We start from the raw sequence: 20,715 nt of genomic DNA on the forward strand, positions 1-20,715 counted from the left end.
ATGAGCAGGGCAGAGGCTGCCAGACCCTCTCCTGACCTCAGGTGCCCCTGTGCTCTCCCCTAGGCATGGGCAGCAGTGACGAGTGGTCTGATGTTCAAGACATTATTGACTCCACGCCAGAGCTGGACATGTGTCCAGAGACCCGCCTGGACCGCACAGGAAGCAGGTACTGGCTCAGCCCAGGCCCTGTGGTCCTGGGGGCTCAGTATTTATCCAAGTCGGTGTCTTTGGTGAAGGCTTCCTCTGCCACCACTGGGAGAACCATCAAGGCTGTGGCCTACTGCCTCCATCCATGACTGGCCTTCAGGGCAGTGTGGGCATTGAATGGTGGGAGGTGTTGGAAGAGTCTGCAGATGCAGCCACTCCGGGCTGCCCACTGACTCTGCTCTCTCCCCCGACCTATGCATCCCAACAGCCCAACCCAGGGCATCGTGAACAAAGCTTTCGGCATCAACACTGACTCCTTGTACCACGAGCTGTCGACGGCAGGGTCTGAGGTCATCGGGGATGTGGACGAAGGGGCCGACCTCCTAGGTAAGCGCAAGCCTTCCCCAACCCCGCCGTGCCTGCACAATGCTGGGGCTTTCTGCTGTTGGTTTTGTTTGTAATGAAAGGAAAGTCCTCTGTCAGCTGTGAGCTAGGAACCCTTTTTTTCCAGCTTTATTGAGTTATGTTTCACATGGAATTGTCCCTCCATCTCCACAAGGGATTGGTTTCTGGACTGCCCCAAGGATGCCAAAATCTGAGACTTCTCAAGTCCCTGCTCTGAAGTGGTGTAGTGTTTGCACCCTCCCGTGTACTCTAAATCACCTCTAGGTTATGTTGTAGATGCTGTGTAAGTAGTTGCTGTTACGGTGTGTCGTTTAGGGAATAATGACAGGAAAAAAGTGTACACTTCAGTACAGATGCGGCCACCACAGGCCTGTACATTTTCCATGAGGCTGGTTGAATCCACAGATGCGGAACTCGTAGGTATCGAGGGTTGACTGTATCATAAAATTCACCCCCTTCGAGTGCACGGTTCAGTGGTTTATAGCATACTCACAGGTGGTGCAGCCACCCACACTATCTCAGTTTAGAATGTTCTGCCATCCCTAAAAGAAATCCATGCCTGTTAGCCTCGCCCCATCTTCTGCACACACCCTCAGGGCTGTCGACTCTCCAGGAGGTTGGGAGGGTGCCCGCTTCTCTGCTCTGTGCCTGTTAGCCTTGCCACACGCCCTAGGACCATTGACTTTGGAGGAGGTTGGCAGGGTGCCCACTTGCCCACTCCTCCGCAGACAGCCCTGGCTTCACCTCGGCGCCACAGGTCTACACCGGACCCTCTGTGCCTAGGTCTGTGGCGGCTGCAAACATCAGGACCTGCTTCCTGTCAGCACGTGGAGTCTCCTGTGCTCATGGTGTCTGCTGGCAGCTGAGCACTGGCCATGTGGCTCTGAGCCCCAGGCTTTCAGGCATGGCAGGCAGGCAGTAGGACAGCCCAGTCTGTCCCCTTGCACGTGTCAGGGTCCGAGCCTTTCGCCATGGCCTTGCTTCCCCCAGCCCACGGGGTGAGAAGCTCCTGGATCCCAGGCTGCCTCCTGGTGTACTCCTGAGCTGACTGTCTTATCCGGGGCAGGGGGACCTCCAGGGAGCAGAGTAATGTGGGGTGCTGAGCACCAGCAGGGCCTCACCCTGACAGGGAGGCCTGTCTCAGCCTGGCTTGAGTCAGAAAGTGCCCCAATAGAGGCCATATTTACCATCTTAACCGAGTTGAAGTGTTCAGTTCAGCAGTGTTGGACACACTATACTCGATGGTGAAAGATGGAATGCTCCCCTGCGATCAGGAAGGCGGTGAGGGTGCGCTTTGGTGCTGTGAATTTTCTATGGAACTTTTCTCATGTGTTGCAAAAATATATATAAAAAATCCAAAGGAGATTAATCTTCAGAAAAATTCTGCTAAATAGGGGTAATCTCTTTTAATATTTTGATATCCTTCCACTCTACATAATTCAGATAATGTTTATTTATTTATTTATTTACTTCTGAGACAAAGTCTCGCTCTGTCCCCCAGGCTGGAATGCAGTGGCACGATCTTGGCTCACTGCAACCTCCGCCTCCCAGGTTCAAGCAATTCTCAGGTCTCTACCTCCCAAGTAGCTGGAATTAGAGGCATGCGCCACCACGCCCGGCTAATTTTTGTATTTTTAGTACAGATGGGGTTTCACGATATTTGCCAGGCTGGTCTTGAACTCCTGACCTCCGGTGATCCACCCACCTCAGGCTCCCAAAGTACTGGGATTACAGGTGTGAGCCACCATGCCCGGCCGATAATGTATACTTTTTAGCTTTTTTTTTATTTTTTGAAAAAATTATATATGCTTATAATAATATTTAAATAATATCAGCAAATGCCAAGAAGAGAGTAAAAACCAGAGGGAACCTCCCCACCATGCTATGATGATTTTTTTTTTTTTTGAGACGGAGTCTCACTTTGTGGCCCAGGCTGGAATGCAGTGGTGCGATCTCGGCTCACTGCAACCTCTGCCTTCCCGGGTTGAAGCAATTCTCCTGCCTCAGCCTCCTGAGTAGCTGAGATTACAGGCATGCACCACCATGCCCAGGTAATTTTTGTATTTTTAGTAGAGATGGGGTTTTACAGTGTTGGTCAGGCTGGTTTCGATCTCCTGACCTCATGATCCACCTGCCTCGGCCTCCCAGAGTGCTGGGATTACAGGCGTGAGCCACCGCTCCTGGTCGATTGTTTTAATGTCTTGGTGACACCCTACCAGACACCATGGCCCATGGCCCACAGATGTATGACACATGTGTACGCAGAACACAGTGTCAGGTCGCAGCTGCCCTTCTCATTGTGGGCGGTATCTTATTTCCGTGGGTGGCAGCACTGACGGGCACCGCCACCGTCAGTCCTTACTGCAGCGTCAAGCCATCCTCCTGCCAGTGTCTCCATTTATAGATGAAGAAACTGAGGCCGGGCATGGTGGCTCACGCCTGTAATCCCAGCACTTTGGGAGGCCGAGGCGGGTGGATTGCTTGAGGTCAGGAATTTGAGACCAGCCTGGCCAACATGGTGAAACCCATCTCTACTAAAAATACAAAAAAAAATCAGCTGGGCCTGGTGGCGGGCACCTGTAATCCCAGCTACTCGGGAGGCTGAGGCAGAAGAATCGTTTGAACCCAGGAAGCGGAGATTGCAGTGAGCCGAGATCGCACCATTGCACTCCAGCCTGGGTGACAGGGAAAGGGACTCTGTCTCAAAAAAAAAAACTGAGGTCAGGGAGGGTGAGATGACGGTGAGAGCTCGGACTTGAACGCAGGTCCAACCCAGAACAGCAGCCCTAACTCTGAGCAAGGTCTGTGCTGTTCAGTAGCTCTATTGAGATGTGTTTTCCACACTGTGTAATTCATTCACTTACGGTGTATAGTCCAGTGGGTCTTAGCATGCTCGATGTTTAGAGTCACATTGTTTTCACCCCCACAAGGAAACCCCATGCCCATTAGCAGTTGCTTTGTCTCCCCCTCCTCCCCGGCCCCAGGCAACCACAAATCCACGCTCTGTCTCTGTAGATTTGCCTGTTCCAGACATTTCACAGCAATGGGCCCTTTCTGCCTGGCTTCTTTAAGTTGCGTCACGTCTTCAAGGTCCATCCCAGCTGCAGCGTGTCAGTGCCTCCTGGCTTTTCACTGCTGAGTAGTGCCTGTCGCATGGACAGACCACGTTGTGCTCATCTGTTTGCCCTGATGGGCCCCTGCTTGGTGCTTTCCACCTTTGGGGGACTGTGAATCGTGCTCCAGCCACACTCTGACCCCCGCCCAGCTCCAAGAGATGACCAGGATTGGCAGCTTCCTCACCAACCAGGGACTCTGTGGCCTGCGCATCCGCCCACTCTGTTGGCTGTGGTACCCTATGCTCAACCCGTGGCCTTTGTGCTGCCTCGCCCTGCTGCACAGCCACCCCCTGCAGCGCCCACCTAGAGGGCACTGGCCAGGAGCCTGCTTTCCCACAAGACCCTGAGGCAGTCCTTTTCTCATACCACGATGGAGGCCGTGAGTCACGGTGTGCTCCACGATGAGGCCACAAGTCACTGTGCGTTCCATGCTCTCTGTGCGCTCTGGGCTCTGCCACCCTACTCTGCAGGGTGCTGGTCATCTGGGCACTGCCGAGCTCAGGCTGGCACGACAGGCTGCTCTTGGGAGTAACAGACCTTTTGGTGCCTTTCCAGAGCCTTAAACATAATGTGTATAAGAAAGGCAGGGAGGCCAGGCACAGTCACTCACACCTGTAATCCCAGAGCTTTGGGAGGCCAAGGCAGGAGGATCACTTGCGCCTAGGAGTTCAAGACCAGCCTGGTCAACATAGCAAGACCCCATCTCTACAAAACATTTTATAAAAAATTAGGCAGGTATGGTGGTGTGCACCTGTAAGTCCCAGCTACTTGGGAAGCTGAAGTGGGAAGGTCACTTCAGCCTGGGAGTTTGAGGCTACAGTGAGCTGTAAGCACACCACTGCACTCCAGCCTGGGTGACAGAGTGAGGCCCTGTCTCTTAAAAAAAAAAAAAAAAAAAAAAGAAAAGGAAAAGAAAAAGTCAGGCAGTCCTGATGAGTGGGGACCTCCTGCTGCTGCACTCTGTTGATGGAAGGTTTTTGAAACAGAGGAGCCTGCTCTCTGGCAACCAGGATGGACGAATGAGCTGGGACCTGCGCCCCTCTGCCCTAATCAACTTGCCCCATGTCCAGCTCAGCTGCAGAATGGGCACGAACTCCTGAAAACAGCAGGAAAAGGAGCACACCCTTGTGTGGCTGCCAAGCAGGGGAGAGCCTGGAGCCTGCACGGATCTGGGAAAGAGCATCATTTCAGAAACACGTCCGCTTTGCACGTGATGGGAGGGTGCTTCTGCCGAAAGTCGGCAGGTGGAGAGCGACGTCCCTCCGTCCAGCGTCTGCGTGGGCGGCCCTGCACCTCTCTATTTTTACTCTGAGTTCTTTTGGTGATGGAGAAATAAAAAGAGCCCAGGTTGGGCATCTGTTGTATTCCATCAAATCTCAGACAACACCAATTTTAAGACTTTTTTGTTTGTTTGTTTGTTTCCTATAGAGGTGGGCTGTTGCTATGTTGCCAAGGCTGGTCTCAAACTCCTAGACTCAAGTGATCCTGCCACTTTGGCCTCCCAAATCACGCTGGAATTACAGGTGTGAGCCACCACACCCAGCCCACATACCATTATTTATTTATTTATTTATTTTTCTGAGACGGAGTCTCGCTCTGTCGCCCAGGCTGGAGTGCAGTGGCATGATCTCAGCTCACTGCAAGCTCCACCTCCCAGGTTCACGCCATTCTCCTGCCTCAGCCTCCCGAGTAGCTGGGACTACAGGTGCCCGCCACCATGCCTGGCTAATTTTTTGTATTTTTTAGTAGAGACGGGGTTTCACTGGGTTAGCCAGGATGGTCTCGATTTCCTGACCTCGTGATCCACCTGCCTCGGCCTCCCAAAGTGCTAGGATTATAGGCGTGAGCCACCACGCCCAACCCCACATACCATTATTTTAGGAATCTTCAAGAAATAAAAAATTGCTGCAAATTAAACTATAATGTGACAGTGATTGTTTAAGCCCTACTGAAATTTCAGAAATGTTAACATGAGGAAAAAATGTACGTCTTAGAATTGGCGTAATAGGACCAGCTGGGCGCAGTGGCTCACGCCTATAATCCCAGCACTCTGGGAGGCCGAGGTGGGTGGGTCATGAGGTCAGGAGTTCGAGACCAGCCTGGCCAAGATGGTGAAACCCCATCTCTACTAAAAATACAAAAAAAATTAACTGGGCGCAGTGGCAGGCACCTGTAATCCCCGCTACTCGCAAGACTGAGGCAGAAGAATTGCTTGAACCTGGGAGGCAGAGGTTGCAGTGAGCCGAGATTGCCCCACTGCACTGCAGCCTGGGCAATAAGAGTGAAATTCTGTCTCAAAAAAAAAAAATTGGCCTAATAGGGAGTAAGGGAATTAATACTCACTGAGCACGTCGCTGGTGCTGGGAGCTGTACCAGCTATTACCGCACTACCTGGTGGGAATTTCACAGCAAATATTCACTGAGGAACTTATTTTGCTGTTTTACAATGACTAACACTCAGAGAAGTTACACTACGTGTCCTGCATTGCTGAGCTGGAATCTGGAATCCACACAGCTGATCTTTCTCTCCGCTCTGCTCTGCATGGATGAGGCAGCCCTCAGGAGAGATTCCACCGATGTAGTAGCCAGACGTAGAAACTGTCCACAAATAGGCCGGGCGCGGTGGCTCACGCCTGTCATCCCAGCACTTTGGGAGGCCGGGGTGGGCGGATCACAAGGTCAGGAGTTCGAGACCACCCTGGCCAACATGGTGAAACCCCGTCTCTACTAAAAATACAAAAATTACCCGGGTGTGGTGGCAGGCCCTGTAGTCCCAGCTACTCAGGAGGCTGAGACAGGAGAATCACTTGAATCTGGGAGGCGGGGGTTGCAGTTAACTGAGATCATGCCACTGCACTCCAGAGCGAGACTCCGTCTCAAAAAAAAAAAAAAGAAGAAGAAAATATCCACAAATAACCTTGAGAAAAGACAAGCCTGTGTGAGATTCGGAAGCGCCATTGAAAGACACAAGCCGTACGCGCAGAGGGTGTTGCCACGTGCCCGGACCTGAAGACACGCCCTGTGAGCTGTCTGCTGACGTCACAGGCAGCCCACTGTTCCCACGGGAATCCGTTCATTACCGGTAAAAATACCCACATGCTTGTTGGAGATTTTTCTGGAACTCTATGAATGGATCTGAAGTTGATCCAGTAGAGGAAACGTGTGAGAATATCCCAGAAAATGTGGGGAGAGAACAAGCTTGCGGGATTCCACATAAAGCTGCGGCAGTTGAGGCAGGCAGCAACAAACCTGTGATACGAGCTCAAGAGCTCAGGGCCAAGAGCCAAGACAGACCTGGAGCCATGGGGAATCCATCTATGTATGACAAGTATGGCATCTCAAACAGTGGAAAACGGGCGGATGAGTTAGTAAATGTACTGCCTTAGTTGCTGCTCGTGTAAAATGAAGTCTAAGCCTGACCTCTCTGTAAACAGCAATGATTTCCAGGTGGATTAAAGATCTAAGCACACAATTACGAGGACAGCAGAACGCAGCCAGGTGTGTTGGCACCTGTGGTCCCAGCTACTTGGGAGTCTGAGGCGGGAGGATCACTTGAGCCTGGGAGTTCAAGGATATAGTGAGCCATGATTGCGCCATTGCACTCCAGCGTGGGGGACAGAGCAAGACCCTGTCTCAGAAAAATAAGAACATCAACAAAGGATAGTAGAACTGGAAAAGGGGCCAGGTGCGGTGGCTCATGCCTGTAATCCCAGCACTTTGGGAGGCTGAGGCGGGCGGATCACGAGGTCAAGAGATCAAAACTATCTTGGCCAACATGGTGAAACCCTGTCTCTACTAAAAATTAAAAAAAAAAATTAGGTGGGTGCAGGGACCAGCCCCACAGGGTCGGTGGGTCTCTCCCCATGTGCGGCAACGAGAGAGTGTAGAAATAAAGACACAAGACAAAGAGATAAAACACAGCTGGGCCCGGGGGACCACTACCACCAATGCGCGGAGACCGGTAGTGGCCCCGAATGTCTGGCTGCGCTGTTATTTATTGGATGCAAAGCTAAAGGGGCAGGGTAAAGAGTGTGAGTCATCTCCAATGATAGGTAAGGTCACGTGGGTCACATGTCCACTGGACAGGGGGCCCTTCCCTGCCTGGCAGCCGAGGCAGAGAGAGAGAGGAGACAGAGAGAAAGACAGCTTACGCCATGATTTCTGCATATCAGAGACTTTTAGTACTTTCACTAATTTTCTACTGCTATCTAGAAGGCAGAGCCAGGCGTACAGGATGGAACATGAAGGCGGACTAGGAGCGTGACCACTGAAGCACAGCATCACAGGGAGACGGTTAGGCCTCCGGATAACTGCGGGCGAGCCTGACTCATGTCAGGCCCTCCACAAGAGGTGGAGGAGCAGAGTCTTCTCTAAACTCTCCCGGGGAAAAGGAGACTCTCTTTCCCGGTCTGCTAAGTAGCGGGTGTTGTTCCTTGACACTTTTCGCTACCGCTAGACCATGGTCCGCCTGGCAACGGGCGTCTTCCCAGACGCTGGCGTCACCGCTAGACCAAGGAGCCCTTCTGGTGGCCCTGTCCGGGCATAACAGAAGGCTCACACTCTTGTCTTCTGGTCACTTCTCACTGTGTCCCCTCAGCTCCTGTCTCTGTATGGCCTGGTTTTTCCTAGGTTATGATTATGGAGCGGGGATTATTATAATATTGGGATAAAGAGTAATTGCTACAAACTAATGATTAATGATATTCATATATAATTATCTCTAAGATCTATATCTGGTATAACTATTCTTGTGTTACATTTTATTATACTGGAACAGCTCGTGTCCTCGGTCTCTTGCCTTGGCACCTGGGTGGCTTGCCGCCCACAGCTGGGCGTGGTGGCTCACGCCTGTAATCCCAGCTACTCAGGAGGCTGAGGCAGGAGAATCGCGTGAACCCAGGTGGCCGAGATAATGCCACTGCACTCCAGCCTGGGTGACAGAGCAAGACTCTGTCTAAAAAAAGAAAAAATAACTGGAAAAGGATATTGGAGATTATTTTCATAATCTGGGCCTCTCTATGTGACCAAAGCCATAAAAAAACATAATGACGGCCGTGGCTAATGATGGAGACACCATTACAATCAAAATAAAGGCCGGCACAGTGACGCATACCTGTCATCCCAGCACTTTGGGAAGCCAAGGCAGGAGGATCGCTTGAGCCCAGGACTTCAAGACCAGCCTGGGCAACATAGGGAGACCCCCTCTCTACAAAAAAGTACAAAAATTAGCCGGGCATTGTGGTGCACACATGTAGCAGCCACAGACATAGCTGAAGTGAATTTTAGCTCAAGTTGAGTTTAGTGTGTAGCCTGAGAATCATGCCAACCACTCAGGAGGCTGAGGCAGGAGGAGTGCTTGAACCCTGGAGACCAATGCTGCAGGGAGTTGTGATCGCACCACTGCACTCCAGCCTGGGCAACAAAGCAAGTCCTTGACGATTAAAAAAAGAAAGAAAAGAAGCCAAGTACAATAGGAATTGTCAGAAGATAAAACAGGAAATTTGGCTGGGCACGGTGGCTCATGCCTGTAATCCCAGCACATTGGGAGGCCAAGGTGGGCGGATCACAAGGTCAAGAGATTGAGACCATCTTGGCCAACATGGTGAAACCCTGTCTCTACTAAAAATACAAAAATTACCTGGGCCTGGTGACATGTGCCTGTAATCCCAGCTACTCAGAGTGAGACTCTTTCTCAAAAAAAAAAAAAAAAAAAAAGGAAAAGGAAATTTATAGGCTATACCAATAAACATCTGAAAAGATGCTCAATTTCAGAAATAATAAAGAAATAAAGAGAAAATCAAGAAAACTGTTTCCCTAAAAGATTGAAAATAAAGAAGACAATCGAGGCTGACTAGGGTGGAGCAGGTGCTGCCCTACACGCCAGCCAGAGGTGATGGGTGCAGCCCCACTGAGCACTGGCGGGTGGTAGTGGTGGTGGAGCAGCAGCTGGAGATGCAACCTTCGAGGGAGCAGTCGGGCAGTCACAGGGCTGAAAAGTACCTCAAGCCCTCAAACAGGGACACCAAGTCTGGGGGGAGCAGGTACAGTGACAGATGATGAGATATTCCCATGGAGAAACACTACAGGGCATTGAAAGCAACCAGGCCAGGGGCAGTGGCTCATGCCTGCCAAGGCAGGTGGATCATTTGAGCTGGGGAGTTCAAGACCAGCCTGGGCAACATGGCGAAACCCCGTCCCTAGCAAATACTTAGCTGGGCATGGTGGTGCACACCCATGGCCCCAGCTACTTGGGAGGCTGACGGGGAAGATTGCTTAAGCCTGGGAGGTGGATCGTGCCACTTCACTCCAACGTGGGTGACAGAGCGAGACCCCATCTAAAAAAAAGCAACCGGGGTCAGGCACAGTGGCTCACACCCGTAATCCCAGCACTTTGGGAGGCCAAGGTGGGCAGATTGCTTGAGCCCAGGAGTTGAAGACCAGCCTGGGCAACATAGTGAGACCTCATTTCTACTAAAAAAAAAAAAAAAAAAACACACACACACAAAAATTAGCCGGGCGTGGTGGCATGTACCTGTAGACTCAGCTACTCAGGAGGCTGAGGTGGGAGGATCTCTTGAGCCTGGGAGGTCAATGTTGCAGTGAGCTATGATAGTGCCACTGCACTCCAGCCTGAGCAACAGAGTGAGACCCCATCTCAAAAAATAAAGGCATCCAGGAACCTTGGCACAGGAAAGTCCCTTTAACAGTGCTGAGTGGAACACAGGAAGCCTCCCAGAGAGATGGATAATGGGGTCCCATTTTTGTTCTTTGAAACCTGTTGCTTATCTAGAAGGAAACCTGAGAGGACAGTGGCTGTTAGCAGTGGTTGCCCTGGGAAGCCGAGATGAGAGAGAGGGACATCCGCTCTTTAATTGGGAATTGCTTTATTATTGGAATTCCTATAACAAACAGCCGTTTTGTCATCGAAATCAAGTGATTTTTTTTTTTTTTTAATTGAGGCAGAGTCTTGCTCTGTCGCCCAGGCTGGAGTGCAGTGGTGCGATCTTAGCTCACTGCACACTCTGCCTCCCGGGTTCAGCCACTCCTGCCTCAGCCGCCCGAGTAGCTGGGACTACAGGCGCCCGCTACCACCTCTGGCTGATTTTTTTGTATTTTTAGTAGAGACGGGGTTTCACCGCATTAGCCAGGATGGTCTCAATCTCCTGACCTTGTGATCCGCCCGCCTCGGCCTCCTAAAGTGCTGGGATTACAGGCGTGAGCCACCGCGCCTGGCTCAAGTGACTTTTTAATGCCATTTTCCTTTCTGTGTGAAGCAACCAAGCAGAAGAGAACCGCGTCCTCACCTCTGTTGGAGGAAGCGATGTTTTCCCGCAGAGCGTTTCCGTTGCCAGCCTCCCGTGCAGGGAGGGGCCAGGACCCAGTGAGGATGCCTCGCCTGCCCCACACTCCCCACCCCTCCTCTGCTTTCTGGCATGTTCTCTCCGCCCTCCACAGTGGGGCCCTTGCTCCCGTTGTGTCTTCAGTCATCCTTCACCGAGGTCCTGCCCTACCCGGGCTGACCCAGGAGCCTAGGAGTCCAGCTCCAGGCCTGCGTCTGCGGTGTCTCCCTCGCCGCTCTCTCCCTCGCCCACGCTGGGGGGCTTTTGGAGGCTGGGCACCTGCCACACCCTGCCACACACACTCTTCTCTTCACAGGCCTGCATCATGGGGGCTGCAGGGGGCCTGCCCTCCTGATGGGCGATGGGAGCAGAGGGGAGCAGGCTTTCAGGGTCAGGGCTCGGCAACGCAGCCCTGGGCTGGAACCACGGCGCCTGGGCCTGGTTCCCTGCAGGCCTCTGCCTGGGCGCATGGGGCACCCGGACCTGCTGGAGGCTGTTCCTTCTCTCTCCTGCCCTGCAACCTAGGAGCGGCCAAATCATTTCTGGGTTTTCTGTAATAAGAATTTCTTTATTTTGTTGGTTCGAGTCTCTAATTGACCTTTGTCCCTTCCTTCCCCTGCCTCTCTGTGCCTCGCTGGACACGCCAGGGGAGTTCTCAGGTGAGCATCTCACTCTCCTGTCTGTCTCCCCTCTGTGTGAGGCGGGGAGTGGGTGGACGGGCGATGCCTCGAGCTATCCCGTCACCGTGGCTGTGTGGACTGCCCCCCACGTCGCCGCAGCGCCTGTGCTTCTGCTCGCAGCCACCGCCGCTCGGAAGCTTGTTCAGTTTGCTTCACCAGCCACTTGACAATGACCTGGATATCCAACCCCCCCATCCTGAGGAGTCCCCCGTGGGCCATTTCTGAAGGCCCTGCGGAGCCCTAAGCCACGCACGGCAGTGACTGGACATGGCCAAGGCCAGCTCTGGGGCCTCCTCTGCTGTCAGGCACGCCCCAGAAGTCAGGGGTCCTTGAGGCCCCTACGAAGCCCAGCCCCGGGTCCCCTCCCCACGTGGGTGGACAGGCCGAGTCCTGCTCTCTGGCTGCACAGCAGGAGGCTCTGAGGCCCCACCCAGAGGCTGTCCAGGTGCAGCCCATCCCCACAGGGGTGCCTTCTGTCCTCAGCCCCACCCAGCCCAGAATTTGGGGTGAGATGTTAGCTGCCTGCTCCACAAGGTGACATTGGCCTGGTAGTCTTCATGTAACCCCAAGGATAAACTTTCCAGAAGGAGTAGCTGGCTCCCTCCCATCTCCTGCCCTCCTAACTCCCTCCTGTGCCCACCCTAACCCAGCAGACCCCGCTCTGAATTCCTCCCAGCCTGCTGTCCACACGGGCTTAACGCGCTTCTCTTCTCTCCCTTTCTCCCTCTCCTCCCGTCCTGGTTGCCCAACTCCTGTGGGACGGGGACGGCTCCCTAGTGCGCGATGATTTCTTTGGTAAGGCTGAGGCCCCGTTCCAGCGTGCGTCGCTCCTCCACCCCGACGTGGTCTCCTGCTTCATGAGCCGTTTGCTTTGTTCTGCATGATGGGGACAGTGTTGGGGCCGCCGGGGACGGGGGGCAGCCCTGAGTGAAGCTCGCTCTGTCCAGGCTGCCTCTGGGCTGTGGGAGGTGGCGACTTCCCCCAAGGGACAGACTTGAAGGCCCGAGGAGGGCGACCCCAGCCTCTCTGAACCCCCACAAGCGCAGGGCAGACCCTGCCTGTGGGGAGAAAGGCCCAAGTTTGAGGCAAGGGAGGTCATAATAGACACAGCAGGCAGGACCCCTGAGCCCAGGCACAGAGGCGTGTGATGCTGTTTCATGACTGCATAGACAGTGGGGGAGTGTTTGGGAGGGCAGGACCTTGGAGTTTCTTTCCATCTTTTTGGGGTTTCTGGGGCATGCTTGCAGGGAGCTCAGTCCAGGTCCACTTGGGGCCTGGTGGTAGAGGAGCCATCAGTCCTGCCAGGGAGCCAGGGAGCCCTGTCCTCACAGCTGCGCCCCATCGCCGCACCCCAGCCCTGCTGGCCCTGCCGTGAGGGCCAGGCCTCTCCTTGCCCCCCTGTCCCCTCACCGCAGCTCCAACATCACTCGCCTGGGGTGGTGGCTCCGAGAGGGCCTGCCTGGTGACGGACCTGCTGGGGGCACTGAGATGGCAGCACAGTGGCCATTCAGGGGCCTGCGTCCGGCCAGCCGGCCTGTGACATTGGTCGGACATGAGAACCACCCCAAGGCCTGGGAGCCTGCTCTGTGCACAGACTGCGGGCCCAGCATGAGCCCCACCCTTCACGGCCCCCGCTCCCTGTAGATCGGGCGTCACCCCCAGCCAGGTTACCCTCTTTGGAAGCGTTGTTGCCCTGAGGCAGGTGCGGCAGCATCAGGGTCCTGTCTTGAAGGGCACAGGTGAAACCTCCACACCTTCTGTTTCAGGAATGGGCAAAGAAGTGGGGAATCTGCTACTGGAAAACTCACAGCTTCTGGAAACCAAGTAAGAGTGCCCTTCTCCTGTGTGGTGGGGCTGAGGCAGCCCTCCTCGTCAGGGCTGGGAGAGTGAGCCGGGCCAGAGGGCACCTTGGGGAGCACCTGGCTCCAACGCCAGCAGCTGTCCTCATCTCTGGCGGGAGGAACTTGGAGCAGGACTCTGCCTGGTTTCTTTAGGAAGCTTATCTCCAGGAGCCTCTAACAAGGGTGCTATAGAGTTTAGCTAAGATAGGGATGGGGTCTCCCATTCAGCCACCTTCTTCACCAGGCTGTGCTTTCTCCAGGACGGAAGTGCAGGCGTCCCTTCACGTCCCTTCACATCTCTTCACATCCCTGTGTGCCGCGCTCGTGGCACTCCCATCTTTCTGCTTTTTCAAAGAAACGCCTTGAACGTGGTGAAGAACGACCTGATTGCCAAGGTCGACCAGCTGTCCGGGGAGCAGGAGGTGCTGAGGGGCGAGTTGGAGGCTGCCAAGCAGGCCAAAGTCAAGCTGGAAAACCGTATCAAGGAGCTGGAAGAGGAACTGAAAAGGTGAGGGCAGGGCCTGGAAAGCTGGTCAAAGAGGGACCCCGGCCTCAGGGCTCTGGAGTGGCTGCCTCCTCCAGTGCCTGCTCTCCAGCCTGAGTGGGTTTGTGCACAGCCTGCCTACCCCCAGCTCCAGCTCACAGCCACTCCACCCCGACCAGCCGAGTGGGGCCGTGGTCTCCTCCTGAGCCTCCTACAGCGCACGCTGGGCCTGTCTCACGCATTCCTTCTCTGCACAGCATCGTGCGGGGCTCGGCACAGCTCCCACCATCCCACTCCTCCAGCCCTTCGATCAGGCAAGGTTTGGCCACAGCCCCTGGAGAGCTGTATGTTAGGGCTCCAGCCCTTCTCTGATGGACAGAGAAGGTGTGGGGGCCCCGAGACCATGCCTCTTCCCAAGAAGGGACCCAGATCTGCTCTGGGTTTGCCAAAGCCAGAGCCCCTCTGCTTTGCCCCCCTCCGCATTCCTGGGCAGCCAGGATGGAAGGCTGGGCTTCAGGGCACTCATGCAGCAGTGGCTCAGGGCCACCTGTCCCCAGGGAAGTGGCAGAAGCGTTCAGGGCCTTGAACCAGACGGCTACTGCAGGGGTCCCTGTGGGGAGAGCCCCCAGCCCTGCACAGAGGCAAGGACACAAGTTCGGGGCAGGCACTGCCCGCTATGTGTTCCCGAGGCCCCTGGGAGGCCCTCACCCTCCCTGGCTCCTTCCCCTTCCCACAGAGTGAAGTCTGAGGCCATCATTGCCCGCCGTGAACCCAAAGAAGAGGCGGAGGATGTAAGCAGCTATCTCTGTACAGAATCGGTACATCCACTCTTCACTCTTCACATGCGGGGCGTCCACCATTCACTATTCACAGGCAGAGCGGCCACCATTCACCATTCACAGGCGGGGCGGCCACCATTCACCATTCACAGGCGGGGCGGCCACCATTCACCATTCACACGTGGGGCGGCCACCATTCACCATTCACAGGCGGGGCGGCCACCATTCACCATTCACAGGCGGGGCGGCCACCATTCACCATTCACACGCGGGGCGGCCACCATTCACCATTCACAGGCGGGGCGGCCACCATTCACCATTCACCATTCGCCGTTGGCACACAGTATACCCTACTATTCACACGGCACGGGCATGCGGGGTGGCTCCCGGGGACTCACCGGCCCTTCTGTTTCTGTACAGAATCAGTATATCCCACTAGTCACATACAGGGCTGGGGTGGGCACGGGCAGGGGGCCCAGGCGGGCTCCTGGGGACTCGCCGGCTCTTACGGGCCGACAGCTCTCCCACCCCTCCTGGGTGACACCTGACCCCAGCGGCATCATCTGCCACCCCACTCCTGAGACAGAACCAGGCCCTTGGGCAGGACCCCAGCCCTGGCAGGATGCCGGGTCCCCTGTCAGCACCCAAGTCCTGGTGCATGCCTTTTGTACGGTCACAAGTGGGTCTCCCTGGCTCTGCAGCCTGGCCAGTGCTCCAAGTCAGTCACCTGCTATCCCCTTCTCAGGACCTACCCCACCCCTGAGGAGCCCGGGAGGCCCCAGGGCAAGCTCTCTGCTGCCTAGGCATTGCAGGCCCTCCCCTTTAGAACCACCACTCCTCCAGGGGAGAGGCCAGAGAGAGCACTGCCTGTCAGTTGGCCACCGGCCTCCTTCCTTAAGGAGAGCAGGCCCAGCTGCAGGGAGGATGCCGGCCTCACCTGCACTAGCTCAGTCACCTGGGGGCCGTGGTGACAATAAAGTGAGGTTGTATGTCTCTGGCCATCCCGTGCACCCTGCACCCCCCATGGTCTAGGAGAAACACAAGTGGAAGGCGAGTGATGTCCCCCCCACAGCCCCTCCTACATGAGCTGAAGGTGCCACTGGTCCTGGGCCTCTGCCCCTTGTCACGGCCTGAGGCTGGACGTGCACCTGCAAGCACGGAGTGCTGAGTGCCAGGGGCCCTGTGGGGACTCGCACTTCCCCGCTCCCTGGCAGCTCTGCTGAGCAGCCCTGAGTAGGGGAGCAGACCACAGGCCCCACATGGGTCTGTCAGAACCCAAAGCATTCAGCCAGCTGGACCCTTCCTAGAGCGTCCCATCTGCTCATTTCACACTGGACCAGTCCCACCTGCACCTCACCTGAGGCATTTGGGGCCTCCACGGACATGCAGGGAAAATCACCCACATCGTGCCTCACGTGTGTCGTGGCAGCCCTGGCAGGGTCAGGCCGACTCCGGGTTCCCCTCCCCGCTTGCCGACACCCCTCCACACTGCTTCTTGCCTGAGGATCTGAAGGAAATTGGCACTGAGATCCACCTATACCTGGAGGCCACACCCCTGCCCCGGTGGAGGCACCCCAGGAGGAAGCAGGTATAACCCGGCCTCCGAGGGCTGGCTGAGCCTGTGCCTCTCCCTCCGCAGGACAAAATCCCCATGGCCCAGCGCCGCCGCTTCACGCGGGTGGAGATGGCCCGTGTGCTCATGGAGCGGAACCAGTACAAGGAGCGGCTGATGGAGCTGCAGGAGGCTGTGCGGTGGACTGAGATGATCAGGTGGGAGTTGTGGCCACCCCAGGAGGGGCTGTGGGATCATCCCTGACGGCAGGACTGCGGCTCCCTCCTCTGCACCTCCCTGTCTTCTGGGGACTGAAGTGCGCTGGGCGCTTCCCGGTGGGAGCCAGAGAGTCGCAGGCAAGGGAGGCGTGAGGGCACTAGCAGCTGCTCCCTGTGCCCTCCCCTGCAGAGCATCCCGAGAGCACCCATCCGTCCAGGAGAAGAAGAAGTCGACCATCTGGCAGTTGTAAGCTGGGGGCCCCTGGGGGATGTGGGCAGCGGCTGCAGGGGAAGGGGCGGGGAGGTTCCCTGGTCCTCTGCCCACCCCTCACCTCCCTGTACCTCCGGCAGCTTCAGCCGCCTCTTCAGCTCCTCCTCCAGCCCCCCTCCGGCCAAGCGCCCCTACCCCTCGGTGAACATCCATTACAAGTCACCCACCACTGCCGGCTTCAGCCAGCGCCGCAACCATGCCATGTGCCCGATCTCGGCGGGCAGCCGGCCCCTGGAATTCTTCCCTGACGAGTGAGTGTCCCGCAGCCCCCACTTGTGGCCTGCAATGGGGTTGGGGAGGCCCTGTCCTGAGGCTCCTCCCCTCCAGGCCCTGAAGCCAGACTTTGAGGGCAGCCTCCACCTTGCTGGCCACATGCCAGGGGTCGTGACCTCTCCCTGCACACCACCTGCCCCTCCCTGCAGCGGGGAGCTGGGCTGCTTTGGCTCCACAGTATTTGGTTCAGGATGTCCCTTGGCAGAGGCTGTGCCCACCAACAGTCAGGGGGCTGTGCTGGGCTCCACGGTGGCCTCTGCAGCAAGGAGCCATTTCAGGTGTATGTCCGGCAAGGAGTCGCTGGCCATGCCTGTGCCCCGGCGGCACTCCAGGTCCCGGTCTGTGGAGCCCTCAGTGACTGTGGCAGCAGAGCAGCCTCTGGGTCGAGCAGGTGCCAGCTGTGGCCTCCAAGTCCAGGGGCATACACGGTGCCAGGAAAGCCACCCCTCCTAGCTGGGCACCCGGTGGCCGGGAAAAGGCGAGGATGGGCCCAGGCGGGCCTCCCTGCCGTGACCTCCCCCAGGGCAAGCCTGGGGCACTGTGGGTGCCGCTCACCCTGGACAGAGACATCACCCATCATTCTTCCACTCAGCGACTGCACGTCCTCCGCCCGTCGAGAGCAGAAGCGCGAGCAGTACCGCCAGGTGCGTGAGCACGTGCGTAACGACGACGGCCGTCTGCAGGCCTGCGGCTGGAGCCTGCCCGCCAAGTACAAGCAGGTGCGGGCGGGCGCTGCGGGGACCGGGCGGGGCCCGGGTAAGGGGCGGGGCGCTGTGGGGCTGGGTGAGGGCGGGGCGAAGGTTGGGCAGTGCCAGGGGGTGGGAGGGGACGGCAGGTGGGGCGGGGCCTGGCAGGTTCCTAGTGAGCCTCCTGGGCAGGGGTCTGGAGGGTCGGAGGAGGAGCCCCGCGGCTCCCACGCCCCCACCCGCCTCCAGTCTTGAAGTGGCTCTGCCGCCAGAAGCTGGCAGCTCTACCTGACTCAGATTTCTGGAGGGATGGGTAGGAGCCAGGGCTCGTGCCCACGGCGCCTCCCTGCTCCCTGCAGCTGAGTCCCAACGGGGGCCAGGAGGACACGCGGATGAAGAACGTGCCGGTGCCCGTGTACTGCCGCCCTCTGGTGGAGAAGGACCCCACCATGAAGGTGAGCCCGCGAGGACCCTGCTCAGGCTGGCTGGGCAAGCAGGAGGCTGGGGAGCGCCAGTGACACCCCGACCCCGGCCCTGCCCTTGCAGCTGTGGTGTGCCGCGGGCGTCAACCTGAGCGGGTGGAGGCCCAATGAGGACGACGCTGGGAATGGAGTCAAGCCAGCGCCAGGCCGCGACCCCCTGACCTGCGACCGTGAAGGAGACGGCGAGCCCAAGAGCGCCCACACGTCTCCCGAGAAGAAGAAGGTGAGCATGGCCGAGGCCACCGGGCACCCTCCCTGGCTTAGTCTCAGGACAGCTCAGCTGCAGAGCATGCTGGGAGTGAGACACAGGACAGCTGGGGACAGCACCCAGAAGCAGGGCAGCGCAGGGGCTCCTAGACTGCGGGAAGCAGTGTCTTCCCTCCCTCCCCAGGACTGAGCCGCCTTCTGGGTTTTCAGTTTTCACCCCCCAGGTGGCCTGGAGTGGGCCTGCACTGGGCTGCAGGGGTCAGGCAGGCAGCAGGCACAGAGGAGCCCAGGAGCGGCAGAGCTTGCTTCCCAGTGGTGGGAGGCTTAGTTTTATGGCCCAGCTTGGGCCTCTTGGAGCTCAGGGGCCTCCTCTGTGGAGGCGAAACCGTGTCTGTGAGTGCTTTAGAGTGCAGTCCTGAGTCCGCATTGTTCTGGCCTTGGGGGAGGACAGCCATGTTCCCTCAAGCTGCAGGCAAGGCTGGATCCTGACAGATTCTGGGAGCCCCATGGCCCCGTGCTGCTGCCGGGAGCCTCAAGCTCGGGCTCTGACCTTGATCCCGTGCCCTGAAACAGGCCAAGGAGCTCCCTGAAATGGACGCCACCTCCAGCCGGGTGTGGATCCTGACCAGCACCCTGACCACCAGCAAGGTGGTGATCATCGACGCCAACCAGCCGGGCACCGTAGTGGACCAGTTCACCGTCTGTAACGCGCATGTGCTGTGTATCTCCAGCATCCCCGGTGAGCAGCCAGAGTGGGCGTTTCCACTCGGGCGCCACTCCCTTTTACTAGCAAGCTAAGTAAAAGTCCTGCGACACAGCACCCGCCTTCTCGGGGTGTCCTGTGGACACGGGAATATGGCAGTGGATGGTGGGAGGGGCAGCACCCAGTCAAGTGAGGCCCTGGGCCCTGTTTCTGAGAGGAAGCTCGCGGCGGCCTCGGCCTCTTCTCCCTACCTACTTGGGACCCCATGCTCACCTGGTTAGAGGGCGACGGGTGGGCACGGCCCGCAGCTTGAAGCATCACTCGGAGACCACAGGAAAACATTTCCTCATGCTGAATGTGAAACCTCCAGTTGGGCCGAAATCTCACGGCCTCACCAGGGGCTAAGGGGGTGTGGGTGAGGAGCTTCGTGTCACCCCTGTGGGCAGTAGCCTTGGTGATGTTCTGGGCCAGCCCCAACACTGGGAGGACGAAGGGGTGTCGAGGGCTCTGCCAGGTCTCTGGTGTGAAACCACAGGGCCGTCTGGGGTCTTGAGGGTCTGCCACAGGATCACAGGTTGTTTGCTCCCAGGACCAGAGTCTTACTACTCAGCTCCCCTTAGCCCAGGGGCCCACCCAACAGAGCAGGTTTGCTGGAGTCCCAGGCCTCCAGGCAGAGGGTCATGGGTGGGCTGTGAGTGGAGCCATGTGTGGAAGCTGGGTCTGCTGGGAAAGTGGAAGGCCAGCCCCGGTTCCCTCTGCCCCTGTATGAGTGCTGGGCACACCCTTGCAGTAGTGGGTTCCCCAGCACAGGCTGATGGGCCGTCCCTCTCCCCAGCGGCCAGCGACAGCGACTACCCCCCCGGGGAGATGTTCCTAGACAGCGACGTGAACCCAGAGGACCCGGGCGCAGACGGTGTGCTGGCCGGTATCACCCTGGTGGGCTGTGCCACCCGCTGCAACGTGCCGCGGAGCAACTGCTCCTCTCGAGGGGACACCCCAGTGCTAGACAAGGGGCAGGGTGAGTCCTGGGCGAGTTTCCCCCATCCCCTCATTCCCACATTTCTGCCCAGCCCAAGCTCACCTCTCCTAACACAGGGGAGGTGGCCACCATCGCCAACGGGAAGGTCAACCCGTCCCAGTCCACAGAGGAGGCCACAGAGGCCACGGAGGTGCCAGACCCTGGGCCCAGCGAGCCAGAGACGGCCACATTGCGGCCCGGGCCTCTCACGGAGCACGTCTTCACTGACCCAGCCCCCACCCCATCCTCTGGCCCCCAGCCTGGCAGGTGAGCTCTTGGGCTGGGGCAGGAGCAGAGGGAAGGCTTGCAGAGGTGGGAAGGGCCTCGGGGTCTTGCGGCAGGTGCGTGCTCCGAGGCCCCCCTGGAGCCACCGTTCTTCCTGCAGTGAGAATGGGCCAGAGCCTGACAGCAGCAGCACGCAGCCAGAGCCAGAGCCCAGCGAGGACCCCACGGGAGCAGGCAGCAGTGCTGCACCCACCATGTGGCTGGGAGCCCAGAACGGCTGGTAGGAAG

General features: G+C 57.3%; 1 protein-coding gene across 8 annotated transcripts in view; it reads left to right on the top strand.

Moving 5' to 3' along the window:
- MAPK8IP3 (mitogen-activated protein kinase 8 interacting protein 3) overlaps positions 1-20,715 on the top strand; it is a 63,405-nt gene that overhangs the window by 39,041 nt on the left and 3,649 nt on the right. For 5 of the 8 annotated variants that reach the window (XM_063654862.1, XM_054454694.2, XM_054454695.2 and 2 more), the window contains 16 exons: positions 64-166; positions 416-534; positions 11,656-11,667; positions 13,455-13,512; positions 13,885-14,037; positions 14,750-14,831; positions 16,432-16,562; positions 16,753-16,809; positions 16,914-17,084; positions 17,699-17,825; positions 18,152-18,247; positions 18,339-18,497; positions 19,055-19,220; positions 20,020-20,202; positions 20,280-20,469; positions 20,588-20,707. In XM_063654862.1, coding sequence (XP_063510932.1) covers positions 64-166; positions 416-534; positions 11,656-11,667; positions 13,455-13,512; positions 13,885-14,037; positions 14,750-14,831; positions 16,432-16,562; positions 16,753-16,809; positions 16,914-17,084; positions 17,699-17,825; positions 18,152-18,247; positions 18,339-18,497; positions 19,055-19,220; positions 20,020-20,202; positions 20,280-20,469; positions 20,588-20,707 — 1,927 coding nt within the window. The remainder of the gene's footprint in view (positions 1-63; positions 167-415; positions 535-11,655; positions 11,668-13,454; positions 13,513-13,884; positions 14,038-14,749; positions 14,832-16,431; positions 16,563-16,752; positions 16,810-16,913; positions 17,085-17,698; positions 17,826-18,151; positions 18,248-18,338; positions 18,498-19,054; positions 19,221-20,019; positions 20,203-20,279; positions 20,470-20,587; positions 20,708-20,715) is intronic. The other 3 variants (XM_063654864.1, XM_063654863.1, XM_063654865.1) reach the window with 3 other exon arrangements.

This window comes from Pongo pygmaeus, chromosome 18 (assembly GCF_028885625.2).
Source record: "Pongo pygmaeus isolate AG05252 chromosome 18, NHGRI_mPonPyg2-v2.0_pri, whole genome shotgun sequence".
NCBI classification, from domain to species: Eukaryota; Metazoa; Chordata; class Mammalia; order Primates; family Hominidae; genus Pongo; species Pongo pygmaeus.